This window comes from Cydia amplana, chromosome 12, assembly GCF_948474715.1.
Source record: "Cydia amplana chromosome 12, ilCydAmpl1.1, whole genome shotgun sequence".
NCBI lineage: Eukaryota > Metazoa > Arthropoda > Insecta > Lepidoptera > Tortricidae > Cydia > Cydia amplana.
In genome coordinates this window covers 11,197,185-11,225,008 of record NC_086080.1, presented here as the reverse complement: position 1 = coordinate 11,225,008, position 27,824 = coordinate 11,197,185, and the positions used below count along the sequence as shown (strand labels likewise).

Below are 27,824 nucleotides of genomic sequence, written 5' to 3'. Positions count from 1 at the left end.
GAGCTAAACTGGTCAATTTATCTCGTTCCTGTAGTATCTAAACATTTTTAGGGTTCCGTACCCAAAGGGTAAAAACGGGACCCTACTACTAAGACTCCGCTGTCCGTCCGTCCGTCCGTCCATCCGTCCGTCTGTCACCAGGCTGTGTCTCACGAAACGTCATAGCTAGACAGTTGAAATTTTCACAGATGATGTATTTCTGTTGCCGCTATAACAACAAATACTAAAAACAGAATAAAATAAAGATTTAAGTGGGGCTCCCATACATCAAACGTGATTTTTGACCGAAGTTAAGCAACGTCGGGCGGGGTCAGTATTTGGATGGGTGACCGTTATTTTGCTTGTTTTGCTATTTTTTGTTGATGGTGCGGAACCCGAGGTGGTGGAGTCCGACTCGCACTTGGCCGGTTTTTTAAATATGTAGGTTACCCTTAAAGATTCGCCATGACCAATATGACTATCCGTCTGTCAGCGGCTCAGCTCAAAGGCCCTTAGCAGTAGCAGTTATAAATTAGTTATACTCATATCGACGTAATAGTATAGCATAGCTCGTTGATACTTATTGAAATCCTAATATCAGCTACGGAACCCTACACTGAGGATATCCTGATAAACTTTATACCTACATAATATAGTTGTTACTAGATAAGGCAAGCATTACCACTACTATCTGGCTTGTCTGTTCTCTGATATTAAATTTCCATTGCAAAAGCGCGGAAGAGAGGAAAATAATTCAGTCCGACCTAACTGGACTTTAAATTATGAAATGCAAATCAGCGGTCTTGTTAAAGTGAATTTACACTAAAAGTCACTAAGATAAATGAAATCTTGAACAAAATGCAGTATGCCCCTTTAATATCTCTGTATGTAGTTCTTCAAAAAGGGAAATAGGAAGCTTAAAATAAATGACGTTATGTCGCGATGAACTTTCTACTCGCCGACCTTTTAGCCCGAAAATAAATTTACTTAATTAAAAAATTGTACAATCGTTTGTTAATATCAACAGGATAGATGCAAAAACGTAACTATGTTATTACTAGCCTTTGCCCGCGACTACGTCTGCGTGGAATTAGTAATTTGGGTAGCTTTTTTTTATATCCAATCTGATTTTTATCGATTCACAATTTCACATACAAACTTTTACCCCCCTTTTCACCCCCTTAAAGGGTGATTTCTGGGACAAAAACTACTCTATATCCGTCCCCGGGATTCAAACAATCTCCATACCAAATTTCATCTAAATCGGTTCAGCGGTTATTGTTTGCCCATACAAATTTCCACTCCCCTTTTCACCCCCTTAAGGGGTGAGTTCTGGGATATAAAGTATCCTATGTCCTGCTGCAGGAGTCAAACTACCCTAACTAACTACTACTACTACTTATCAAATTTCAACTAAATCGGTTCAGCGGTTTAAGCGTGAAGAGGTAACAGACAGACAGACACTTTCGCATTTATAATATTAAAGTATGGATGTTGCTTCTGCGGAAATACTACATTACATTACGACTTAACACCTAGTAGTGTATAATTTGTAATTTTCAACGTCACCTGTCAAACTACACGCATGATTTCGATAATATTGTGACGTTAACGAACCGTAACTTAACATTCAACCGCTAATTACCAGTGTAAACTAGCATTTGTAAAATAATTCAACCATGTCAATTATTTGACAATATTGAACAATATCGTACTTAACAGGTGTTTTTTCTCTTTTGTTTCAGGTTATTTATTATTTAAGGAATTCTGTGAACAGACGTCAGAAGAACCAGTGCCACATTTAAAGTTTTATGAAGAGGTAATTTAGAAGTTACTAAAAAAAAGTTTCACTTCCTGTATACTTACTGTCCTATATCCTAATATTACGGACTCTATGATTTAACAGTTCCCCAACCCCAATGGAAAGTGTAAAAGATTATTTAATTAATAATTTATTTCGTTGACAGATTAAATTATATGAAAAACAAGAGTGCCCAGAAGAAAGGCGGCGGATCGCTAGAGATATATATGACAATTTTATAATGAAGGAATTATTAGCACACTCACATGTAAGTATCCTTGGTCTGCAAATGTCTGTTAGTGTAACTAGCAAAAGTTCAAATGAAATTGCATTACTCGCCAACTCTATACATCATATTCGTACACTTTGACCTACTATAATAGTGTGGCCGTATAATTCAATCTAGTTGAACCAACAACTTATCTTCATCAGGCTATTACAAGTTTAAATGTTAAGTCCTTCTTAACACACAATAAATGTTAGATTTCTCTATATAGTATTAGAAACACCTAAAGGGGCTCACTGATTGCCAGTCCGCCGGACGATATCGGCCTGTCAGTTGTTCGGAACTGTCAACTTTTTGTTCTAACTGACAGGCCGATATCGTCCGGTGGACCCCTTAACTTTGCCTAAAACATAGCAATAGTGAAACGTCGACTAATTGCACGGTAACCCTGCAACGGAGCGGAGCTGCAAATCCTCTGCAATAACGAACATAATCCCCAGCACAACATGAGATGATCGTAGGCTAGCTGCTATCGTGGCTCGGCTCCAGCTCTACTAACCATTCGGGTATCAATGTTTCAAACGTCGAACTTAATTAACAAAACAGATCAATACATACTTTCATGATAAAACACATAACATACGATTCTTGATACTTAAGACGAGCGACCTACAGATCAATTTGACAAAAATCACACCTGAAATTTCCAATTCACTGGGTATGAGCATAATGGTAGGTGTATGATGCTCAAACTGAGCTAACCTGATCTGTTGACGAGCTCTGATCTTCCATCGGGGCCACAGAGATGAATAATGATAACTATCAAAAAATTAAGATTTAAGGGCGTCCGCTAACATGACAGAGCGGACGCACGCACGAGGGTGCCATTGTAGGTAAAATCCGTCGCATCCGTTTGCACTAGTTAGCGTTGTTCATACTATTTTTTAGGGATGTAACGATACCGATATTTAAAGTAAATAATCGGCGATACCGATACCGATATCGATAGCCTGGTAGTTAGTTAATAAATCAAATAAATAAAGAATTATATCCTTTATATGCATAAAACATACTTATGTTTAATAGACACTCGATTTTAAGAAGTGTGAAAAACTGAAAAATAAAAATAAAGAATAATATATTCCTATTAGCAAAATAGCACGATTATAGCAGTTTCACTGTTACGTTCAGTAAGTAATCTATCGTAGTAAAACTTACGTAAGTTTTGACACATCAAGTTAAAATTGAGGTGAAGATAATATTCTTGCCCCTTACTGTGGGTTGTTTACATTTTGTTATGATATCGGGTGTATTTAAATCGGCGATGCCGATATATCGGCCTGCCGATTATATCGGCCGATATATCGTATCGGTATCGGTATCGTTACATCCCTACAGTATTTTTCGTTTATCCGCTCACCCGCTCCGTGCAACCGCTCCTAAAACGTTAGTCACTAAAACAATTAAAAACAATATGAAAAAGAAATAACAGCAGACAAACAATGATAATAAAAATTAGGCTAATGATCTCTATTAACATATTGCACGCACTTTGGATTTATGGTGTTTAGGTTCTAAAAAATACTTCACAATATACATCTTTGGATGCTATAATTCACAGTAACGGTTGTTTGCCTTGTCAGTGAACTGTTGGCATTCTGCCCAGTCTCGAACCTTCAATTGCACGTAATCATGACAAATTCACTGCCTCTTGTAGTGCCAACTTCGCCCGCAAAATATTACTTTTAAAATGTAATTCCTGTAGCAAGTCTTTTAAGTAAAAAACGTAACTGATATTTTGTACGCTATAACTTATCTTAGAAACATCTAAAAAATCTGTAGGTCGGTTAGATTGTCATGATTACCTATACAAAGTTAATATTGAAAACAGAGGCCTTACCGTGAATATCGAAAATCTAAATTTTGTTATCTAACTCTGCATAACTTGAAAATTTTACATTAATAAATGATATAGAGGCGGAATAAATTTCGATTTTCGCGGTAGACCATATCAGTTCTTTAAAAATAACCCGGCTGTCACAGAACGATAATAATTACTTTCCGGTATGTAACGTAACAGATTATTTGCCCACCATAGATTCTCTTTCATACATAGTACCATGTACATACCATGACAGTAGTAAGTTACGTAATCATCGACATCTATTTATCTAATTGTCTGTTCGCGGCTATCAAAATACTAATACTTATATAATTGTTACAGGATTATTCAAAAGAATGTGTAGCGCATGTACAAAAATATTTAATGAAGCACGAAGTACCACCGAATCTATTTGAGGTAATATATTATAAAATACTGTAGTATTATTTTTATAGTTAGTCAACCAAATCTTGTCAGTAAAAAAAGGCGTACATTTTTCAAATTTGCCGCCTCTTTCTACTGTCAAGATCTGGTTGACCAAGTATATTTATCTGGAAGTATACATTAATTAATTAATTTGTTTGAACGTTTTAGCCATATATTGAAGAAATCTTTCAACATTTACGAGGGGAGCCATTTAAAAGTTTCTTAGAAAGGTAATTATTTACATAACAATAGTAACAGAATAGACGACTAAAATATTTGCACTTAATAATTTTACGGTACATAATTTTAAACGCGTGTTCACACTGCGGCGTACGCTATACGAGTCACCTGAACAGAAGCATTACATTCATGGACGGTCATTGTTCGAGCGTTACTACGACGAGTATGATTTTCCGCTTATATGAGAGAAAAAAAAATGCCAACCAGCGTTTACGTTATATCTATAGGAAAATATCTCATCGACTCACATTTTATAAGGCGCGTGTCATAGTCAATATTCACCATTCACCATCATAAGAACTTCCCAGAGGTTCCATGGATCTGATACATTGTGTCCGAAACCTCTTTATTTTCCAAGTATTTATTTCCAGTTCCATTGACCAAAGGGAAGTAGGTACCGAACTATCAACGACCATAAAGCTGGAATAGTTATTTACAGTACATATGGGGCTACTTTTCCGCACTAGTGCGTAAAATAGCACTTTTCGTGCGTATGTCGAAACTTTAAAGTGCCATATGTACTGTAAAACGTTGTTCGATACACGTGCGAATAGGTAATTCGCAACTCGTGTCGATTTAAAACACTCCCTTCGGTCGTGTTTTAATTTATCGCCACTCGTTTAGAATTTCCTCTTTTTCGCACTTGTATCGAAAATAACTATTTCGATACAAGTGCGAAAAAGAGGAAATTCTAAACGAGTGGCGATAAATTAAAACACGACCGAAGGGAGTGTTTTAAATCGACACGAGTTGCGAATTACCTATTCGCACGTGTATCGAACAACGTTTTACAGTACATATGGCACTTTAAAGTTTCGACATACGCACGAAAAGTGCTATTTTACGCACTAGTGCGGAAAAGTAGCCTCATATGTACTGTAAACAAATTATCGGACGCGGCTAACGGACGCGGCTCACAGCCGCGACTTATAGATATCTAGATAATGAATATACACTGAACTGTGCAAACTATCGGAGGTAAGCCGTGGACGTAACCTTGAGCCTTCGGACATCCGACAGAAATCTGGCGCGCTGGATGTTTCTGACTGTGCACACTTTTATGTCGCGCGCGTCAGCCGCGTCCGTCAGCCGCGTCCGATAATTTGTTTCCAGCTTTATCCCACATGCAAATTGTAACTAATATGGCTAATTTATTGCAGTGACAAATACACAAGGTTTTGCCAATGGAAAAACTTAGAATTAAACATTCAGCTTACAATGAATGACTTTAGCGTACATCGTATCATCGGTCGGGGGGGTTTCGGAGAGGTGAGTACATAAATGTCCTAGGTACGTCCACATCTGGCGAATTACACTTACTACTTATTATGTACATTGGTAAACAGACGCAATCGCCAGATTTGAACGCAACTTTTGTAAATTTTACATTTTAAAAGAAAATTTACGGTTTGCCAGTTGTTATTATATGTGAATGATTTCTAATGATAAGTATTTATCTATGTAGCTAAATTTTTAAAGCGAGTCCTTTACAGACTGACAGAACAGTACATTTTTACATGAAAAAAAAAACAAAGTATACCTAATACTACATTCAAACAGAAATATGGTGTGGTGCAAATGGGTCAAGCTTTGTAATAATTAATGAGATGACCAACGGAATGTACGTAACGTAGCTACTTAATTCGACCTTTTTAGCAATGAGCATACTAAATTACTTAACATTCCGTACTGTTCGTGCAGGGGTGGTTTACTAGCGAGTTGAAAACGCTCATTTCGCGTCCGACTCGTCTCGACAATGAGGAATACAAGAGGCTTGGAGACTGTAAAATGTTTCAGCCTTTAGGTCCTGCCTGAACGCCTAAATTTCCAAGGGAAGTCTCCGAAACGCACCAGATACCTAACACGGCACGGCTTGCTGTGTAGCCACGTCCGTCAGTTGTACCTAATGCTTGGATTTTTATTATATTTCAACTGTCACATCGCTTCTGTTGCGTGCCCGTTGTTCAGGGCACGCGACGCAAGCTACCTTTACGTGACATATTTTCCATACTTTTATAAATGTTGCGTTTTTGTCATACAATTTATGATATGGCCGTGTCGGTTTCCTTCGTCCTTGTAAACGTTTGACGGTCTCGTATTCAAGAAAATATAAAAATTTTACCTTCCAATAAAATTATTATTATGTTTCCTTCCACGTCTGAGATCTTCATTGAGAGCGTAACGCCTCCGGTGACCGATAGATGCCGCTAGCGTCTATGTAGTCGCTCCGCCGCCTCGCCGTGACGTAGTTCCGCTTCCCCTTTCCTGCAAACAGACGCCCGCCCCCCGCCACTCGCCGCCGCTATGTCATTGTTGAGGAGAAGTACCGTCGGTATAAAAGTAGCCTAGTAGCCTGCCAGGAAGGCATTACTCAGATCTCAGACGTGGAAGGAAACATAATAATAATTTTATTGGAAGGTAAAATTTTTATATTATGTGTTCCGTTCCACGTCTGAGATCTTCATTGAGACCTGTTTATTATCTCCTGGTGGCGAGTCAGCGGGCGCGCAAGCGTTAGGGCTACACCTACTGTCATATAACTCAGAGAAAGAATAAATATATACGCCTTATTGCAACCCATGAAATCACAATAACTCGTTATAATGATGCATTACAGGAAATTGAGAATTTAAACTGTAATCCCAGGTTCGAATCTGACGTTAAACTGGTTTGAGAGATTTCTCATTCGAAATCGCATCCGATCCGCAGAATCTCGGCGATAGGATCGTCTAAAGAAAGAGTCATGTTCCCAATTAACTTAAGCCAAAATATCGCTAAGTAATTGGATAGTTTTCCAGCTAATTTAGTGATTAAGTACATCATGGATCGAAAGCAATCGTAGGCGAGGCCGGATTGGATGAGACTACTGTGTCTGAAGGAAATAAGCGCAGTGTCCCCTAACATTTTGTGTAATTCTCACAAGTTGACGTACCCAGACTACCTACTGGGTCTATACTTTATTCCGAAGCTTCTAAGAGAGTCCAGTCGGTGAGACACGTTATCTGGTTTAGAACCGAATTTCGGACACAAAATAATAGCGTCAAAGTTATCTGTGTAATTGCCTGGGCTACAGTGTAGTACGGTAAGGTCATTGACCCTGCGGCCTGATGCTAACAGTAAAGGTGCCGCAGCTCTTCTATATAGGTACGTTGTAGGATTATTCAAGTTAGGGCAAGTAATTTGAATAAGATTTCTCGCGTCCCAAGCTGGTGGTTTGGGAGGCGCGGGTCTCGCTATTAATGACGATGGAAGAAGGCATAGTGTCCGATAGTGGTTCACATACAGCACTTGTTACAGGCTTCTTAACAAGTATCATTCTGAAAGCTAACATGGAGAATAGAAATAGATGTCTCATATAGCTTGCTACTTCACTGGGTATTAGAGGTACCTGGCAGTCGATCTCATTTTTGATGCACCATGAAGATCATTTCTACATTGTGGGCGTACAGCGACCTCGACAAGGGGACGATCTAGGGAGTGCTCCTCGGTACTGGTTTTCTAGACAACCAGTACCGGAACCGGAAATACCCGGTTATCGCCGGCTCGGTGTTGGAGCGTCCTATCTGACAGGAGCTACGCCTCGATTCTTAAGGTCGTTGACTTATAAGGGATGGTGGTCTGACGTTGTGTTTACTAGGACCGCCAGTAAATTGCAAGCTTACCACAGCTGCGAGAAAGCTCTCCTCATCACGCCGTCACAGTAAACAGACTAGCCTGGGAGGTGGAGATATCCATGCCAAGTCGTATCACCGGCAGCTGCCAAACGCGTCGTGGTAGCACTTCAAAGAGTCGATTAAGACATACCGTGGTACAGTGCGAGGGCTCTCGAAAGCGGAGAGGCCGACCAACAAGGTGTGCCTATCAGGCGAAGATAGTCTCGGCGGCTTCTGGGCGCAGCTGTCACTCGATGGGACGCAGTGACTTTTTGATAAACCGTCGCCTTTGGGGTTTATACCGACCTGGTAAGTAGCAAGGAACCAGCGCGAACTATAGACGATCTGCTGGCATCAGCAGTTTTTTCGACAACCGTAGTAACGGTTGTATGTTTGTAGTACACTCCTGTCGTCAGCGCTGCAGGTGCGGCCCGTTAACGATTACTCTCCACTTGAAGGGCCTCACTTCGTACATTGTCTACCATTATTAACGGACTACAGGTATAAGGTGAGGACTACGACGGTGCAATCTCCATAAACTAACGTTTGCGAATTTGAGACTGAACAGGAGGCATCGAGTATAGTTTCTGTGAGAAACTCGGCAGCAAGGCAGGTCTGTATGTTGAGAAAACGAAAAACCTTCAGTCAAACTTGTATAGGAGCATGGTAGCATGCTTTTAAGGAAATCGCACTGATGAAATCAAGTCTAAAATCGATTTTGGCGCTTTGCTTAACAAAACTGTTTCGATAAAGTCGAAGACAGACAGATGGAAACTGCTGGAGTCCTCCTGGCCCCTTTCTCTTGGCACCGGAAACACAAGCTCGTTCAGGCGCAGCGGGTTTATTTGTCCCATTTTGTTTATTAGGGGCTTGGCGAACGAGTTCGTCTTTGTAAGACGGAACTTAAGCTGGAGAGCGCGGGCAAGCAGAGAGATAATTATGTGAACACTGCAAACCTTTTCAATGCCTTCAACCTCGGTTTTGAGCGGAGCATACGGGACCTTGTCTGCAGTCGCCTTGGTGACGGAGGAATCCTTAACCGAAAGCAAGAGTTTAGCGGTCTGCTCGTGCTGTTGCACCATAGCTATAGGCGACTGCGTACCTCAATGGGGCCATGTGGACAGGGAAAACAGGTACCGTGGTACACGTGGCGCCGGACGGCAGCGGCGTGGCGCCCGGCCGGCGTCGGCTTGGCGGGCTGCATCGACACCGCCGCTGGCGATATCATTGGGAACGGCAACAGGTAAGTTTTCTTACGAACAGAACATGGGTGCCATTGCAAGGGATGACAGCGTCGTACTTGCAGCATCGACGTAATTGCCGGCGCTATCATGGCAACCGCCGCCGCTTGGAAGGTGCCGTGCGTGAGGTGGGCGACGCCATCGTGGCGGCAGCCACCGCCAGCTCGGGAGGCGCCGGCGCGTGACGCGAGAGGCGCCATCGTGGCGGCAGCCATCGCCAGCTCGGGAGGCGCCGGCGCGTGTCGCGAGAGGCGCCATCGTGGCGGCAGCCCCGCCAGCTCGGGTGGCGCCGGCGTGTGACGCGAGGCGCCATCGTGGCGGCAGCCACCGACAGCTCGGGTGGCGCCATCGTGGCGGCAGCCACCGACATCTCGGGAGGCGCCGGCGCGTGACGCAAGAAGCACTTTCGTGGCGGCAGAGGCGCCGGCGCGTGACGTGAGAGGCGCCATCGTGGCGGCAGCCACCAACAGCTCGGGAGGCGCCGGCGCGTGACGCGAGAAGCGCCATCGTGGCGGCAGCCACCGACAGCTTGGGAGGCGCCGGCGCGTGACGCGAGAGGCGCCATCGTGGCGCGAGAGGCGCCATCGTGGCGGCAGCCACCGCTAGCTCGGGAGGCGCCGGCGCGTGATGCGAGAGGTGCCATCGTGGCGGCCAGCTCGGGAGGCGCCGGTGCGTGAGGCGAGAGGTACCATCGTGGCGGCCAGCTCGAGAGGCGCCGGTGCGCGAGGCGGGCGGCACCCTTGTGGCGGCCCGCCACCGGCTCGCAGGTGCGTGAGGCGAGAGGCGCCATCGTGGCGGCCGGCTCGGGTGGCACCGGAGCGTGAGGTGGGCGGCGCCATCGTGGCGGCCAGCTCGAGAGGCGCCGACGCGTGAGGCGGGTGCCGCCATCGTGGCGGCCCGCCACTGTTTCGCTGGTGCGTGAGGCGCCATGGTGGCGGCCAGCTCAAGAGGCGCCGATGCGCGTGACGCGCCATCGCGCCGATGCGCGTGATGGACGTTGCCGGCTCAGGAGGCGTCGATGCGCGTGGCGGGCAGCGCCACCGTAGCGTCTTTCCCCGGCACAGGGGGGGGGGGGGAGGCGTGCGCGTGGCGACTGGCGCCACCATGGTGGCGTAGTTGCACGCAACATCACGGCGACACTGTTGCCCGACGCCTTGATAGATGGCAACCGGCGCGGCGAACGGCCCCGCCGCTGTACTCGTAGTGTTTCCACAGAGTGGCTTCCACGTAACTTACCTTCCTTCCACTTTGAGCAGTCGAGATGCAGTAGCGTGCTCCCCGTGGTCCGGTCCGCCTTCACCTTGGCGCCAGGACGGGACCGAGAGGTCCGCGATCCACCCGCGCCGCGACCGCAGCAACAGGAGCGGGCGCGTGACGTCTCTCGGAGTCCCGCGGACCGGAAGCGCCTGCGCCGCGACACTTCGGGCGCCGGCCCACAGCGTCGCGGCGTCTCGGAGTCACCTCGGACGACAAGATAAAGTCGACAGCGCCGACGCGTCATTAAACTGCCTTACCAGATGGTTTGAGACAATCCAAACCTATCCTATTGCAGCGCGGCCCTGGCACCCCACCGCGCGCCGGGGCGCCGGGCCGGCACCGCTCCCCGCGGCAGGCACGATGACGCACGTTTCTCTCCGATGCGGAGCGACTTACGTTACCACGCGTTGTAACAAACGACACTTGAAACCACTTGTTGACGCACTTCCTACTTCACTCTCGAAAATGCGAGTTAACGGTAACGATTTTAGCAGCATGGCATGTAAAAGATAATTTAGCAAGAAACAAGTGGGTAGAATCGAAAAGCACCGTTGGAAGATCGATCCCGAGACCGCCAAAAGACTAGTAGTGGCGATCTCTGGCTATATCTCGCTATTTAATCGAACAAACTTTGGATCGGAAATTTTTAAAGCACCATGCTGCAAAAATGTTCGCAAAAAAATTTGCGGACCATCGGTCAGGACGGTCGACGAAACAATGACATAGCGGCGGCGAGTGGCGGGGGGCGGGCGTCTGTTTGCAGGAAAGGGGAAGCGGAACTACGTCACGGCGAGGCGGCGGAGCGACTACATAGACGCTAGCAGCATCTATCGGTCACCGGAGGCGTTACGCTCTCAATGAAGATCTCAGACGTGGAACGGAACACATAATATGTTTTCATGCAACTCTCAAGGACATCATATAACCAGTTACTTGTACGCCCAACATGCAAATTTTTTGCAAGTGCATCAAGCGTTACCCGCTCCAAGTTTCCCGCATATCGTATAGTCAACATCAAGTAGATAGTAACGGTCAAACCAAAATATCAGGACTCGGGAAAAATCCTCATTTCTATGGTAACTGGCCACTTTGGCCTTGCAAACTTTTTTCAAATGCACCAAGTTATATATCCGCTCCAAGTCCCCGCATATCGTAATACGAGATCTTGTTCCAGGTTTACGGCTGCCGGAAAGCGGACACGGGCAAAATGTACGCCATGAAGTGTCTCGATAAGAAGCGCATCAAAATGAAGCAGGGGGAGACGCTCGCCCTCAACGAGCGGATTATGCTTTCTCTAGTCAGTACGGGGGTGAGTCTAGATTATCTTAATCTTTTACGGCGCTTTGGCAAATTTTACCAACAAACAGGTTCAAGGTTTGTCACGCGATGGTATATTTTTTACTTTAGATTTTCGATGGAAGTATTTGTGTGCGTCGTAGAAGGAGTGAAAACAATTCTTGGTCCCTACCAAATTTTCCCTCGTTCGACGAAATATGACTTTTTGCTCCGTTGGCTAAAACCTACTGGAGTAAATAAGGGCAGCAAGGCGCGTAGGAATAGCGAACCTTTATTGGTTATCATGGTTTTTTTATAAATATGAATATATTTAAAACTATTCCTTTCGTTACATAAGAGTCACTAATCCATGAGTTCTTCATAAATTGACACTATTCGGAATGCGTGTTATTTATTTATTAGCACATTCCAAACGTGATATCCTTGTTAGATTGCTGTTTGGTTCTTTAATGTTATAATTTTAACTAGTAAACGTTTACCTTGCTACTTATCGTTAGCTTATTGTTAGTTAATATTCTTACCTGTAAATATGGCCCTGTCCGGCAGAAACCACGACACTTGGCACTCATCTAGCTTTTATAAGCCGTCGTGTTATTCCCCTCCGCCCCCTTGTGCCTTTCATATTTTTCTATAACAGCAACACCGCCAACGAAAAATACTGTAATTGTAAAATCCTCTATAGATTACTTCATTATTGAAAGAGATAGCATTTTCCAGTAAAAAGCTTAACAGTAACAATCAGTTGCAACAATTAGAAACAAATTCGCGAAACACCGCCGCCGGGTAAATCGAGCCCAATTAGTCGGATCACCTGAGCTGTCCCCGTACCAAACACATCGCCTTAAGCTTACCACAACTTTTATAAATCTGGCTTCAAGACCTATAACAACTGTACGTTATTAGAGATCAAAGCTATACTTGTTCTTTGGAGGCAATAACTACATAAGCCATGGGAATTAGAGGGATGAAATGCCATCACCCACGTAACAGTCGTGATTATAAAGCAATCTTGCGAGACAAAGTGTTTTATTTTGTCTCGTTTTAAACTTTTAAGGATGGTTATTCCTGCTGAGAACAACTGTGGAAACAAAATATTACATTTAAATAATTGTTTATTATAGAACTATGACAAAGGGACGCTATACATCGGGTTATAAGGGATCATTTCATGGTGTCCCGGTATATGTTGTACAAAACGGCAAAGTTCGCACTGTGTTCCAATAGGGTAAGACAGCTGGCAAAGTATTTGCAAGTAGATGAGCAATTTCTATATTATTTACTCATAAGCCAAATATACGAATATAAGTGAGTAAAAGATGCCTTCGACTCGCCACCGCCTGACTATTGTTTATTTATTTACTTTGCTCTTATTTTATGTTGAAATAAGTGCCAACAAATGGCTTTCACGCTGCTAAATTATCTCCCGGTATCCGTTTAAAGTTTCTATAATCTGACAGTTTTCCCTAAGCGTCGGTAGGATGGAATGTATCGAAACGACACTATAAAAAAAAAGAAAACTTCTACAGTGTCAAAAACCACCCTAACAGGATGCTTCGCTAATATTTTATACTAGCGACCCGCCCCGGCTTCGCACGGGTTAACAAATTATACAAAAACCTTTCTCTCTATCTATTAAAATAAAACCGCATCAAAATCCGTTGCGTAGTTTTAAAGATCTAAGCATACATAGGAACAGACAGACAGCGGGATGCGACTTTGTTTTATATTTTATATTATACTATGTAGTGACTTCAAAAAACAAGGACCACCCCAATCAGTAATAATCTGACGTACGCACGGGGCTTCCAAGAGTAGATAGATATTACTAAGTTTTGAACCGCATTAACTCAAAACGGCATGTTTACTTTAATTGCCATCCGTTAGTTTGTTACCTACAATTCCTACATTGTTAACTGTCAGTATTTCAGCTGATATTATTGTTTTGAATGTTATGATACTCATCTCTGATTTTCAATTCAATACTGACCTGACCACAGACAATAAATGGTAGGTATGCCTTTGTCATCGACGTCATCGTAAAATAGGCAATATTGCGCAAACAAAGACTGTTTAATGTAATACATATATTATGTATGTTGACGCCAATTGTTTATTGATCTATCTGATTCTTATTTATCTGACGATGGAGACGCAATGTAAAAATGTCTTATTTTAGTAAAATCTTGTAATAAAACAACATAGGTACCTCATTACGGTTTGCCCCGTTTCATAGTTGTTGACTCTGCAAAAGCAAAAGTATAATTATTAATAAAAGCAAAAGTATAATTATCTAGTTGTAATATAAACACGCCACATTAATATAAGTACTTCTCCGTTGTTCATCAATACAACTAAGTACCCGCTTTCAATCTGATAACATACCCGATTATTTTAGCTGTTCTGCATTTACGATTACTATAAAAATATTCAATAAGGATTCCCCGTCTTGTATACATGGGCACTGCCTTAAATCATAAACGACTTTTTCGTGCGAAAACAGCCGTAAAGCGTAGAGCCAATGGCCTGTAATAAATATATACTCCGATATTCAATACGAGCGAAATTTCACCCTTGAGGAAGAACGCAGAGTCCTGAATCGAATCTCGTACGAAATAGGTTAAGGAAGAGGCGCCAGTGCGCAAACTCAGTAGGAAAGGGTGTTTGTATTTATACTTATGATGACTTATTTGGAATGTACTTAACTGCAATACTTTGTGTTTTAAAGTACGCCTTAGCGACGGGAGCGACGATTTGTCGATAATTATATGCCATACGTTTTACAAACCTAACTCGTATATTTTCTTCACGGGTTTAGGTTTTGAAAATGGTGGCACGGATAGATGTACTGTATGTGTGCACAAACTTGTGCACATATTCATATAGTACCTGACTATGATGATGACAAAATGGTTGAGTACAGCCCTAGTAGCACGGTCGCATTTTTATCATTTATCACCATGCCTGTCACGTTCTAACAAGTATGTAAGTGCGAAAGTGACGGGCTTAGTGATAGTCGATAAAAATGGAGCCGTGCTGAGCCCGCAGGATGATATGACAGGGGATTGCATTTCTTTAGTTTATGATATCTCCATCTGCTTTCGGTGATACTAATTTATTTGGAATCACATTAGCATAAATCAGATGACCAAACGATAGAGTAATAATTAAGTGTTATGAATTGAAATAACTTGCCGATACAAAAGCTTAGTGGATGAGTGATTTTTTTTGTATGAAGTTTAGTTTTTACCATAAAAAAAGCGTAATGTATAATATAGAATTCATATGATATTGCGGCTAATCTTTACTTTATGGACCGTCGATTTGGAGGGAGTGTTGGGTATGGGGGGTAGAGGGTGCAAAGGCCTACCCCCCAGTCCAACCCCCATGGCGCGGAACCCCATGGTTATGGAGATACCCATGGTTAAAGTTTGTATGAAATTACTATGAAATAAAGGAGTAATGTCATAGCAGATGTCGAAAGGTGCTGTTTTGTGTTCATTTATATTACCTTTTATACCACACCACCATCCTCAAGGTCACCAAAATCTCAAGGTCACGAAATTTATGGTCACCAAAATCTCAAGGTCACCAAATTTTTTATCCCCAGAATCTCAAGGTCACCAGAATCTCAAGGTCGCCGAAATCTTTGGTCACCAGAATCTCAAGGTCACTAAAAACCGAATCAGAGCACCCCACTATCCACGTGGGCTTGTCTGTCCTACCCCTAGAGAGCAATTCCAAAAACGGAGGCGCGGAGGGAGGGCAGCCCTCGCCCGCCGTGACGGAGCGCGGGAACGAGCGAGGCGAGCGGCTGAGGCTGGTCGCCGAAGGCGACCAGTAAGCCGAAGCTGCGGAGCCGAGTGCAGTGAGCGTGCTTTGTCACGCGAGGGCGGAAGGGCTGCTCTTCCGCAGCGCCGGAGCTACCCCCAGATCCAACAGCTTCACCGCTGAGGTCGAAGGCTCGCGGAGTAGCCCCGAGGTCAGCGAGCGACCGAGACCAAATAGCGAAGCGCAGGGGGGGAGGTGGCGAGCGTAGCGAGCCGGCGACGTCCACAAGCGAGCTATGGTCTCGTCAGCTCGCGACCTCAGGGGCGACGAAGCGGGCCTTCGGGCGAAGCGCGCCCCCCCTCACCCCTCACCCCCTCCCCCTTCAAATTTTGCTGTAATCCCTTATTTCATAGTAATTCCTTACAAACTTTAACCATGGATATCTCCATAACCATGGGGTTCCGCGCCATGGGGGTTGGACTGGGGGTAGCCCTCTCCCCCCCCTCCCCGCCCCAAAAATCGACGGTCCATAAAGTAAAGATTAACCAGTCCAAGTTTATGGACACAAATATACTGCAATTTGGTATCGTTAGACTTGTATTCTGAACATCTATTTAGATACATATTTAACTAAAAAATTGAATTTTAATCAGTGATATTTACTATCAAAAATATACTATTAATAGGAAGAGGTACATATGAAAAAAGTATTAGGTACCTACTTACTGTGCCGAAGACAGGTGTTAATTTCAAGACCTCAATTTGAAGTCTGTCTCGTTCTCACTTGTTCACACAAAAATGTTGGGGCAACGAATAAAACGCAAACCGCCAGTAAAGCTATTGGAATCAAAACATGCTTGACTGACTGAAAGCCTCAAGGCTCTTGACCCTCCATACTTTCCGGGTGTCGCGCTTAAGTGGTAGAGGGCTACACACACACACACACAAAGGGGACAAATACACTTAACTGACATTTCGCAAACCTTATTTAACCGTAAAAAGTTCATTGAAATTAGTATGAAGTAATTGCAGTCAGAATACAAATCGATACAACTATTAAATGTTTCATATGTAAGTAGGGTAAATCATCAATTACAGGCCACCTTTTAATAACAGGCCACCTTGTACTAAAAATAATTCTGTTCACATAGGTGAACAGAAACAGAATTCATTTTAGTATAAAGTGACCAGTAATTGACGATTTACCCTACCTGCATTCGTCGTGAACAGTTAACTTGTAACGAGTTAATAGTGATTTAGTTCTATATTAAATCAGCAATATAGTCACACATTGATTCATTAATATGCACGATTATTGATCCACTTTTGCGTCTGTAAATAAAATTCGATCTATTTTTATCGCACCTCCTTGAAATGTCAATTAACGCTTATCATAGTCTATGCAGACAATGTAAAGGTATATGATTAGATAATAATGTGTTGTATCGATTTGATCTGCGGTCCCTATCGGTAAACAGGTGATTGTTCACCGTGGATAGCTCGCGTCGCACTGTAGGCTGAAAATAGATTTTAGTATCGTTCGTATGAAATGTTTAAGCTACGCGTTAAGGGGCCCACTGATTAACAGTCCGCCGGACGGTATCGGCCTGTCAGTTGTTCGGAACTGTCAAATTTTTGTTCTAACTGACAGGCCGATACCGTGCGGCGGACTGTTAATCAGTGGGCCCTTTAAGCTCATATTAGTTTATATGTTTGCCTATGATTCCATAGGCTATGATCACAGGAGGATCCTAACATTAATTGCAATATTTAGAAAGGCCCCATCGTGTAGCCCGCATCCGATGGATTTATTCTCAGACATCACTTACTATCATTGTAGTACGTAGATCAATTGATCTCGGAACGATTTTCATCACTATAGAGAGAGATTTAGGTCCGGTTTCAAACATAAACTACAGATGTAAGAAAAATAATTTTTTTCCATCGTATTTTTGCGGAAACGTACGAAAGTGTCTTGCTATTTCAGTTAGTCTCAGTACAAAAAGTACAGTGGTTGACTGAAGTAGCATGACAAATACGAACGTTTCCTAGAAAATACGATTGATAACAATTATGCACTACTTCTGTACAATTTTTTTTTAGCAAATGCCTGAGCCTATAAAGAGTTAATACACGATATGGCATCGGGAACATAAACGATATCCGACCAATTGGACTGAAACGAATTGGCTCGCCCTCAATTTGCCGATGTAGTCCGATCGGCTTCCGCTGCATTTTGTTTTACTATTTTAAATTGTATATTCATTTTTAACTGTCTGATTATAAGATGGGAGGATAAGTATTCGACCGCCCAGCCAGTTGTCGGAACTATTTGGAAATCTTGTGCCTTCTTTATATTTTGAGAATCATAAGCTACCACTGCTACCAGAGTATTACGAATACATATAAGTAAATGGAGCAAATGCCAATTTATACGCCACTTGTTGAAATTGTTACTACACGTGAATATGAAATACTTGCCACCGTCAAAGAAGAAATGGGTAATGGGTATATATAGTTACCTGAAATATTAATATCTTGCACAAGCACAAAGAAGCGCTCAAACATATATGTACATATGACACGCTCTATCTCTATGCCTATCTATCTATACATATAGTACAGTCGAATTTATGACCCATTTCGAACCTTGTCACAGTGACAATATTATGATATCTCTAGCGACTTTCATATTGATTGTCACTGTGACAAGGTACGAGGTATGGGTCCTAAATTAATACTTTCGACCATACCTACTTAAATAGTGCTCTTCGTTACTCAATAACATTCACAAGATATAGATCAGTCAAATCTTACAATAAAAAAACATTGCGTGATGTAGTTCTATATTTTTGTGTATGTTGTTTAGAGTCCTTGGAGGAATGTAAAACTATGTTTTGCAAGCAAAAAAAGTTGTGCTCCCTTCGTAATTTGCAAAAAAACTGCAAAAATTTCGAACTTATTTCAGTTTATGCACTTTTATTATAAAACTAGGTATGGGTTTTTGGTCAAAGCTTGCTATGTAATGTTGAAAGAACATTAAATTTGGAACAATTTAAGTCCATTTACAGTGCCGTATGTCAAATAGTTCATGAGATATAGACCTTTAAAAAAAGGGTATTTTTTTCCTTAGAATGAAATTTTTAGTTTTTCCTATATTTCAGGACAAATATCGGCACAACCGCTCATGCTATGAGATATATTGCGGGAATAAAGTTGTAGCAAATTTAATTACCTTTCATTTAAGTGCAAGAAAGGGTCAGTAAGTTCTACAGTTCTCTAGTTATCGTAAAAAAATAAAATTGCTATAATGAGGAAGGCAACTAATGTATTGTTTAAGGCATTGTCAAAATCCCTACAAAAGGCAGTACCATCGACGAGAGTGCCATCTACGCTTTTACCGGCCTTCTGCGATAGCGGCAGAGCTATGTTAGAGATCAACCATTTTTAAAATGCACTCCCCTCTTATGAGTAAGCACTTCATTCATTCAGTAATGAAATCAAGATACAAACTGTAGTTTGGTTTGTTTTTCGGCTCCACTTTTTTGTCGTAGCCATTGATTGTAGTCCACGATACCGATTCTTATTTAAGAATTAGTTTTGGTTTTGATCTTGTTTTTATACGACCTTGACGATAGTTCACAGTGATTGGCGTGGTGTTGGCGAAACGCACTGGGATCACTGGAAGTCGTGTCATTAGATGTCTAGCTGTCGCTTCTTGGTGCTCTTGAGTGTGCTGTGAGTCGTGTTACTACAAGATCACGATAATATCCTAACCACAACAAATTGATACATCAGAATCAGCTACCATTACCCACACGAGTAAACCAACTTTCCCGCCCCCGCACCCCGAAAGATCGGGGACTGTAAACCTCAATCGAGTAGGTATATGTACCTATTAATTCTTTTGTTCCTCGTGACCTAAAGCGCTTCCCGAACTTTAACAAGGCCATCTGAAACAAAGTTGTTAAAACGTTACAAACGGGTCGCGGTTACGAACTACATATCAACATATGTGTCTATATGAACGCGAGCTCAATGGGTAACATATTTGTAACTCTTACCCCCCAAGTATTCCTCTTGTAATTAATAAAGAGGTGTGTTTCCAGTGGGACATGTACAGGCCGAGAATTTTTGTTTATTTGCCTCGCAATCCAAGTGAAAAACAGAGTAAATAACTCGAACATCAATCTCATTTTGCCCTAGACTAGATCTTCGGTCGGCCCTGCCTACCGGCTCGGATTGATAGAGTTGTTTTATGCTTTCATTATATACTATTTAGCTGACTTTGCTTAAAGTTTATGTGTTTTGCGGGGACATATATGTGACGCTTTTATTTCACGTTTATGGTTATGTAGTCGCGCCGTAGTTACTTTTATTGATCGTCACGGTCCAGTTCAATCAAACTTGTGATCAGATTTTGTTCAATTTGATTGTTATCATATAGGTATTGAATTCTTAACTACTTTTCTAGTAGAAAAAAAGTCAAGATTCCGAGTGCGTCTAGTAACCAAAACTGTGAGCTATGTTTAGTATTTTTCACCACACCAGCTCGGAAAGGCTTACTTTGCACTTCAAAAACTGATAGCAAAGTTGCATTTTATTCACATGTGAGGCAAAGTAATCAAGTACAAATTTTGAGTTAATTTCTTGTTTGCTGGTAGAATTGACTTTTAAATGATGATTTTGGATGATAAATATTTAATAACATTCATTTGGATTTGATTTGGTTTGGTTTTGTGTGATATTTTACATTTAATATTTGCTTCGGATTGGTGCGGTGAAAAATTTTGTGTTTCACTCGGAGGCAAATTTTGTTTAACCCTCGTGCTTTGAATCCTTCGCAACGCTCAAGATTCTAACGCTCAAGACTCGCTTCGCTCGTGGTTCAATTTTGGAATCTTTCGCTTGCTCGGGTATCAATATTAGCACGAGCTGTTAAATAACAACTTTGCCCCCTTGTAAAACAAATAACTATTGTACTTACCATTATTTGCCCAGACACACTCATAGCATCGCCCACTTATCAAAAAAAGTTTGACTTAGGGTGACGCCAGACGAGCGTTTTTGAGCTGTGAGTTGCGTAATTTTGTTTGCTCATTTTCTGCTGCTTTCGGTTTCATAAAAAACGCCTGTTTGGTTCACACGGCGACGCAATATGAGTTGTCTGCTAACATACATTAGAATTTCTGCAGCTGAAATAACGCAGCTTACAAGTCACAAAATTACGCTCGCCTAGTTTTATCCTTAAAAACATTTTGCCTTAACATGAAAACTATTCAAACGAATTATTTTTAGACACTATAAAACGAATTATATAAAACTATTCGTACCTGTATATAGGGTACAGGTATGAACTGTTTATTATCTTTCTTTGTGGGGCCCTCAAAGCTGAGAGCTATAACCATTACGAACGCTGCTATTTACCGATCTTCAAAGCTCAATCTTCCTCTGGGCAAGATGTATTGCCTTCTTGAATTTAATACTATGAAGGGATGGGGTTCAGTCATCGTTGAGTTTATTGCGACGTTTCTTCTCGGTAGCGGTCTCGGACTCCTTTTATGACTGACTGGTAGGCTCTCGTGGCAGGACGCAATTGCCATCCAAAAGCGCTATTTGAACATGTACATGCTCTGGCATGGAAGGGAATGGTTACAATCAGCCTGCTATGCAGCCTATCAGAGGTTTGAACGTTGGTAGATAATCTTTCTTTTTTTTTTCGCTGAAGAAAAGCGCTATCTAATTAGAAACCTTAACGATACAAGCTCCAGTATGCCAGTTTTGAAATCCGAACATTGCACGAGTAGGTACGTGCTCGTTCGGCGAGCACTAACGTGTAAAATTATCGAATTTGACGGAGCTCTTTACGGTTAAATGCACTTTACATCATTCGTAGTACGAACATAACTTTTATTGGCGGTCTTAGGAACGGGCGCCGCCTCGTCATCTGGGTGTCGCCCAGACGAGTAATGAATAGAAACTGCTAATTTCTCTTCCTCTGAGAGTTTAAAACAATGTTTCAAACGTAACGTAGACGTACAGATGGAGAGATGTTGATCTGCAACGTCTACGTGCGTCTATGAAGTCCTGTTGCAAAGACGCCTTAACAACGCACTCACACCTCACAGTCCTGTTCAACGTGGTGAGCAATCCTAATAAGGAGGAATCTTAAACTATAAGGGTTGACAACTGAAGCTGATTCTGATAAGGCCGATATTAGACAAAACAAAACGTTTGCAAATTTTGCATTTCGTTTTGCGTTTTGAGGTGAAAATCTTTCTAACTGCTGGAGTAGAATCTCACCAAATCATCATACAGAATATACAACAAAACAAACTTAATAAGCTTTGTATGAAATGTTGCATTCTTAACAATTTATTTGACATGTCTCTGCCTTGAACTATCGTTAGGTACCCGAAATTTAGCTCGGACCCACCTAGCCTATTAAACTAACATAAAATCCCGCTATCAAACATTTATTGATCGATTCACGCCCCGTACATAAATTATGAACTTGACGACATCTGCTGGAAGAGAAATTGAGCATTCCTTTTTGAAGCACCCCGGTAAAAGACGTGCCTTTATAATGTATGGTTGAAGGGTGCTCCTAAATTGTGCTCCAGTTCAAAATCGTGTACGTAATTTTGTAAGGTGTATTCGGGTATTTCCGAATGAACGAAAGTGGCAAATAATTCCGAAAGCTGACTCTTACTACAACGGAATATGAGTGATTTTACAATGATTTTCGGAATTACCCGATTTCCGGAATTACCCGAATAAACCTTACGATCGAAGTCAAAGATACAATGGAATGGCGAACATTTTTGATGTCCGGTATGTATGCGGTTTCCCTTTATCTTGCGTAATATGAATTGTCCGAAATACATTCATAGGCCACCAAACGAAGGAATTACTGCGGAAATAATACATGTGTAAGCAAATTTTGGCAAAGTTGGTTTGGAATGGTGTATTAAACAAGATACTAAAAGTACCCGGGGGTGGGGGTGAAGCTAACGGGTAGGGGGGGGGGGTTTAAGGTCCCTTTTTAGAGTTTTTCGTAAATAACTCTTAAACGGTGGCCCGTAGCAAAAAATGTTCTATTACATAAGTAATCCATATACAATTTCCTACAAAAAAGGTTCAGTACACTTTTTCGCTAGGATAAATATTTCAAAATATATTAATGTGGGAATGTTACCTATAATTTGTACTAAGGTCGTTTTTTTTGGTTTTTCGTAAATAACTCGTAAACGGTAGCCCACAGCAAAAAATTATCTTTTACGTAAATAATCTATTTGAGATTCCTTATAAAATAAATGCTACGTTTTTTCGCTAGGATCAATATTAAAGGGAGAATATTAATTCGAAGGTCCCCTTTTTTAGTATTTCGTAAATAATTCGTAAACGATAGCCAATAGCAAAAAATGTTTTTTAACATTAATAATTAACATAAAATTTCCTACAAAAAGGTTATTCAATCTTTTTCTCTAGGATCAATATTTCAACCAGGCTTGTCAGGCGTATACCCTTTCCCCCTTTAAATATTTTTTTTAATATTGATCCTAGCGAAAAAACGTAGCATTTATTTTATAAGGAATCTCAAATAGATTATTTACGTAAAAGATATTTTTTTGATGTGGGCTACCGTTTACGAATTATTTAGGAAAAACCAAAAAAAAACGACCTTAGTACAAATTATAGGTAACATTCCCACATTAATATATTTTGAAATATTTATCCTAGCGAAAAAGTGTACTGAACCTTTTTTGTAGGAAATTTTATATGGATTACTTATGTAATAGAACATTTTTTGCTACGGGCCACCGTTTAAGAGTTATTTACGAAAAACTCTAAAAAGGGACCTTAAAACCCCCCCTACCCTTTAGCTTCACCCCCACCCCCCGGTACTTTTAGTATCTTGTTTAATACACCATTCCAAACCAACTTTGGCAAAATTTGCTTACACATGTATTATTTCCCCCGATTGGCAATTTTTGGTGTTCGTTTGGTGTACTATCAATAAGCATTGTCGCATGACATCTTACCCATTGCATATGCATATGACATAAAAAGGTAGAACATTTTCTAAAATTTACTTCGTAACTTATTTCTAATTTTGGACATATGCTAAAAGGATGGGCAATGCTTACGTCACAATCGCAAGTGGTTTTATAGTCGTGTGTGTATCATTTATTACTTAGTTTTTTAGAATTATATAGCATATGATCATTTTTATTATTATTTTGGTTTCATAAGTAAACAGTTACTATTTTCTAAAGCGTTTTTCAATAAAAAGACACGTCAAGATTGTTTACCCTTTTGCTAATGCTAAGCAAAAACGAAGAATAGGGTTTGGTCGTTGCCATCACTAAAACAAATGCGTCCAGGGTCGCAAGTCGCAACATACAGACAATTTAAATAAAAAGGAACATTGCATGGCTGCTTGCAATGGGGACAATTACTAGCCACAACTATAATACTTCCACGCATATCATATCCACCGTTATGCGCATTGGAAAACGATACCAAAAGTATACTTTGCTGCATGAGAACAAGGTTTACAATTGAATGAATTTTCAATTCACATAAGGTGGATATGCTAAGCGCGCCAGTATAATGGATCGAATAATTGAGAACGACAGCCGAAATGCATTAACGATTGCTGGCCGACTGAGATAATTACCATTGACATTGATTGACTTTTTCAATTCCGAGTTTTAATGACTGATTCCCAAGTATCTGTACCTATGGCATACAATATTATAGTTCAATAAAACATGTCCAACTGTTGTTGGACTTTGTTGTCTTTTGCCATTTAAAATTTAAAACAGAGTGTCATTATAAAACAATCAACTACCTATCAAGATGATTTTATCACGTCGAAACCTATGAGTATTTAAGACTATGACCTCCTCTCGCTTCCGTTATAACATACATAAAAAGGTGTTATCACCCGACTTTGCTTATTGGGAATGGATTCGTAAGATTTAATTATAAACTAACAGGTAAACGGACATCGACACTGCTAAAACAGGTGGTATATCTAATCGGGCACAATCGCTTTTTCGATAACGTGTCCTGATGGTAAAGCTAAGAATCCACGGAAGCATACAGTTTGCTTTGATACCTATCAGATAAAGTCGAATTTAACTAACCGGCAAAAAGATAACCCTCAAACCCAACGAGGAGTGTAGTGTAATGGAATCGATGTGAACCGCTCGATTGTCCCCATCTCGTCCCCGATCGTCGGCCACCCACATAAAGGGAATGCATTCGTAGCATATTTGTATGTTATCCATCGGTTAAATCTAACTGACCGTTAACATGGTTAATCAGACAATCTCAAAAGGAACGAAAATTCATGGAATCAATAATTTGCCCGATTGTCCCCACCCTGTCTGCCGGTCATCGGCAAGGGGAATGCATCGGAATGTGCGATTAAATATTTCCGTTTCCCACTTTACAACGTTATTTCATTGGTTTATTGCGGTTATTTGCATTGCAATGCAGACTAAACTTAGCGCCGGCCGAGGCCGGGTTTAATGGCGACCGTGTTTTGTCACTGTTTTTCAATTGTGGAACAAAATGCGGTGAAAAATTGTAAGTTATTCTTTTGTTATCCTTGAACTGCGGCCTGCATTCATGCAATGCAAATCAATGAAGTCATTCGTATCAAACATTGCATTTATTTGCCTTGTTATTGCCAACTGTATGGATAAGAAATCCGATGCAGTGGAGTTCGTCTAGTGAAAAACAAAAATCATATTTATTTTAATAATAAATATATATTCTTTTTTTTAGTTAGCCCTATAGTTTAGTATCCCACAAATATTCACTATTATTGTTGATAAAACGGACTCTTAAACAACCATATTTTTTATGATAACCGTTTTTTGAACAAAAAAATGATCTAAATTAGCAGAGATGTGACTTATTTGAAATACTTGTATTTAAAATGCAAATACAAAATGCAAAATACCTATTTTGTATTTTGTATTTAAATACCTTTTGAAAAAAACTATTTTGTATTTTATTTGAAATAGTTTTTGGGACCTATTTTCTATTTTCAAAATACAAAATACTTTTATCACGACGACGTTTTTATCACACTAACGAGAGGCATTATACTAGCTGTAAAACATTATAAATCTAAATTAATGCTTTTAAAATTTGTCCGTTATAAACCATCATCCTTCCGGTTAATATGAGCAAACAACTAGAAATTTTCACTTTAGATCATAGTATTAGAATAGACAAGAACAACTGTCAATCTTCAAAAGTGCGACCAAAAATGAAATGCAAGTGTGTGCGTAAATTGTCTATGTGAGATCAAAAATAGTGATGTCATGTTATAACATATTAATAATCTGTCGGTGTTTGATTGCTTTATCGACTACTTTTTCAAATGTGTTATTTTAAACGTTAAAATTCTACGACATTATGATGTATAAAATAACACCAGCGGGCTCAGCACGGTTCCATTTTTTATCCACTATCACTAAGCCCGTCACTTTCGCACTTACATACTTGTTAGAACGTGACAGGCATGGTGATAAATGATAAAAATGCGACCGTGCTACTAGGGCTGCACTGCGTGTGCTATCAAAATCGTTACAGCCTTATCTTAGTCTAACTCTGTGTTGGAAAGTGAAGTTTAAATTTACTGCTAAACATCTGCACCTTCAAAAAGGTATAGCAATCATTATTTGAAGTCGGTTATAAAGGTTAATATCTTAATTGGGAGAATCAACTTTTTCTTGTCACTCGTTGCCATGGTTACGTTCCCCTGGGTCACTCTTTAAAACCTGATTTTTAGGCATTTAAATTCTCCAAACACGCTTTATTGTGAAACTTATAAACCCTTTCCATTGAGGGTCGTCTACCAAGCGTGTCAGAAGAAGGTGGTGGACAATGTCTTCTAATCTAACAAACTATGCTACTATTGTCTCTTGGGTGACCGGACAGAATAACAACAAGAAATAGTTGATCCACCCAATTATGTCTTGTGAAGAAATGATTACATAGGTAGCTATTAATATACCGACAAGTTATCGATACTGTCATCTGAACATTTTGTCAAGCCCTAGCGTAAAGTAACAGTTTATGTTTTTACACAAAATATTTTAAATTATTGAGTAATATGATAAAATATTAGCACACAAAGGAAGAAAAACTTATAATCAACTGTATAAACCGGCTTCTTACACTTTTTATTTTATTTAATTTGACAAAATATCGTTAAGAAAATTTCGTTAGGAATATCATTATTCCTCTGAAATGAATATTTGCTAGGTTTATTTGGCCCCGTGACACTGAAATCCGGTACACTACAAGACACTATCTTCATTGTATTAGTTTATCAAATAGTTTTCTTCCGAATTTGTGTATATTTTTCAAATTGAAAATTACGGTGATACGCTCTTGGCCGTCCGCGGCCGTCGTCAAACTCAAAAATGGTCACGTTTTCTCATTTGTAGTCTGACTCTTTCGCACTCATGCGATGTTCATATACGTGATGGCTTCCCTTTCGCACACTTCAGCTGTCTGTCAAGCGCGAGCGCGACAATGACAGGTCTGTGCTTTAGATAGAGGACTGATTGACACACTGTTTTCAAAGAATAAAGAGTCTTCAATTCGGATATTCTGAGTAATACTTTTTAATTCAGACTAGGTATTCACTATTCAGAGTACCTATTATCGCAAAGTATTTGTATTTTTAAAAAGTATTTTGAAAATACCTATTTCGTATTTTGTATTTTAAATACAAATTCAAAAACTATTTTTTGTATTTTGCATTTGAAATAGTATATCAAGGAAGTATTTGTATTTTGTATTTAAATACTTTTTATAAAGTATTTTTCACATCTCTGTAAATTAGTATTAGTCTTAAGCAGTGTTGTTTTTTTTTATCTAAAACATTGTTTTTGTATAACTGGGAGAACCTTAGAAAATACTCTGACTAGACAAGAATATGCATCGGGGCCGTATTGCTTTTGAAGTACCTAGAAATGGTTCTTAAGTAAATTTTGTAAATTTTATTGTAGAGATATATTTG

The 27,824-nt window shown here is 40.6% G+C and overlaps 1 protein-coding gene across 1 annotated transcript in view; it reads left to right on the top strand.

The window, feature by feature from the left end:
• The window catches only part of LOC134653000 (G protein-coupled receptor kinase 1), a 75,184-nt gene that overhangs the window by 26,810 nt on the left and 20,550 nt on the right, over positions 1–27,824 (top strand). The window contains exons 3-8 of the mRNA XM_063508272.1: positions 1,725–1,798; positions 1,947–2,048; positions 4,231–4,305; positions 4,483–4,544; positions 5,715–5,823; positions 11,880–12,014. Coding sequence (XP_063364342.1) covers positions 1,725–1,798; positions 1,947–2,048; positions 4,231–4,305; positions 4,483–4,544; positions 5,715–5,823; positions 11,880–12,014 — 557 coding nt within the window. The remainder of the gene's footprint in view (positions 1–1,724; positions 1,799–1,946; positions 2,049–4,230; positions 4,306–4,482; positions 4,545–5,714; positions 5,824–11,879; positions 12,015–27,824) is intronic.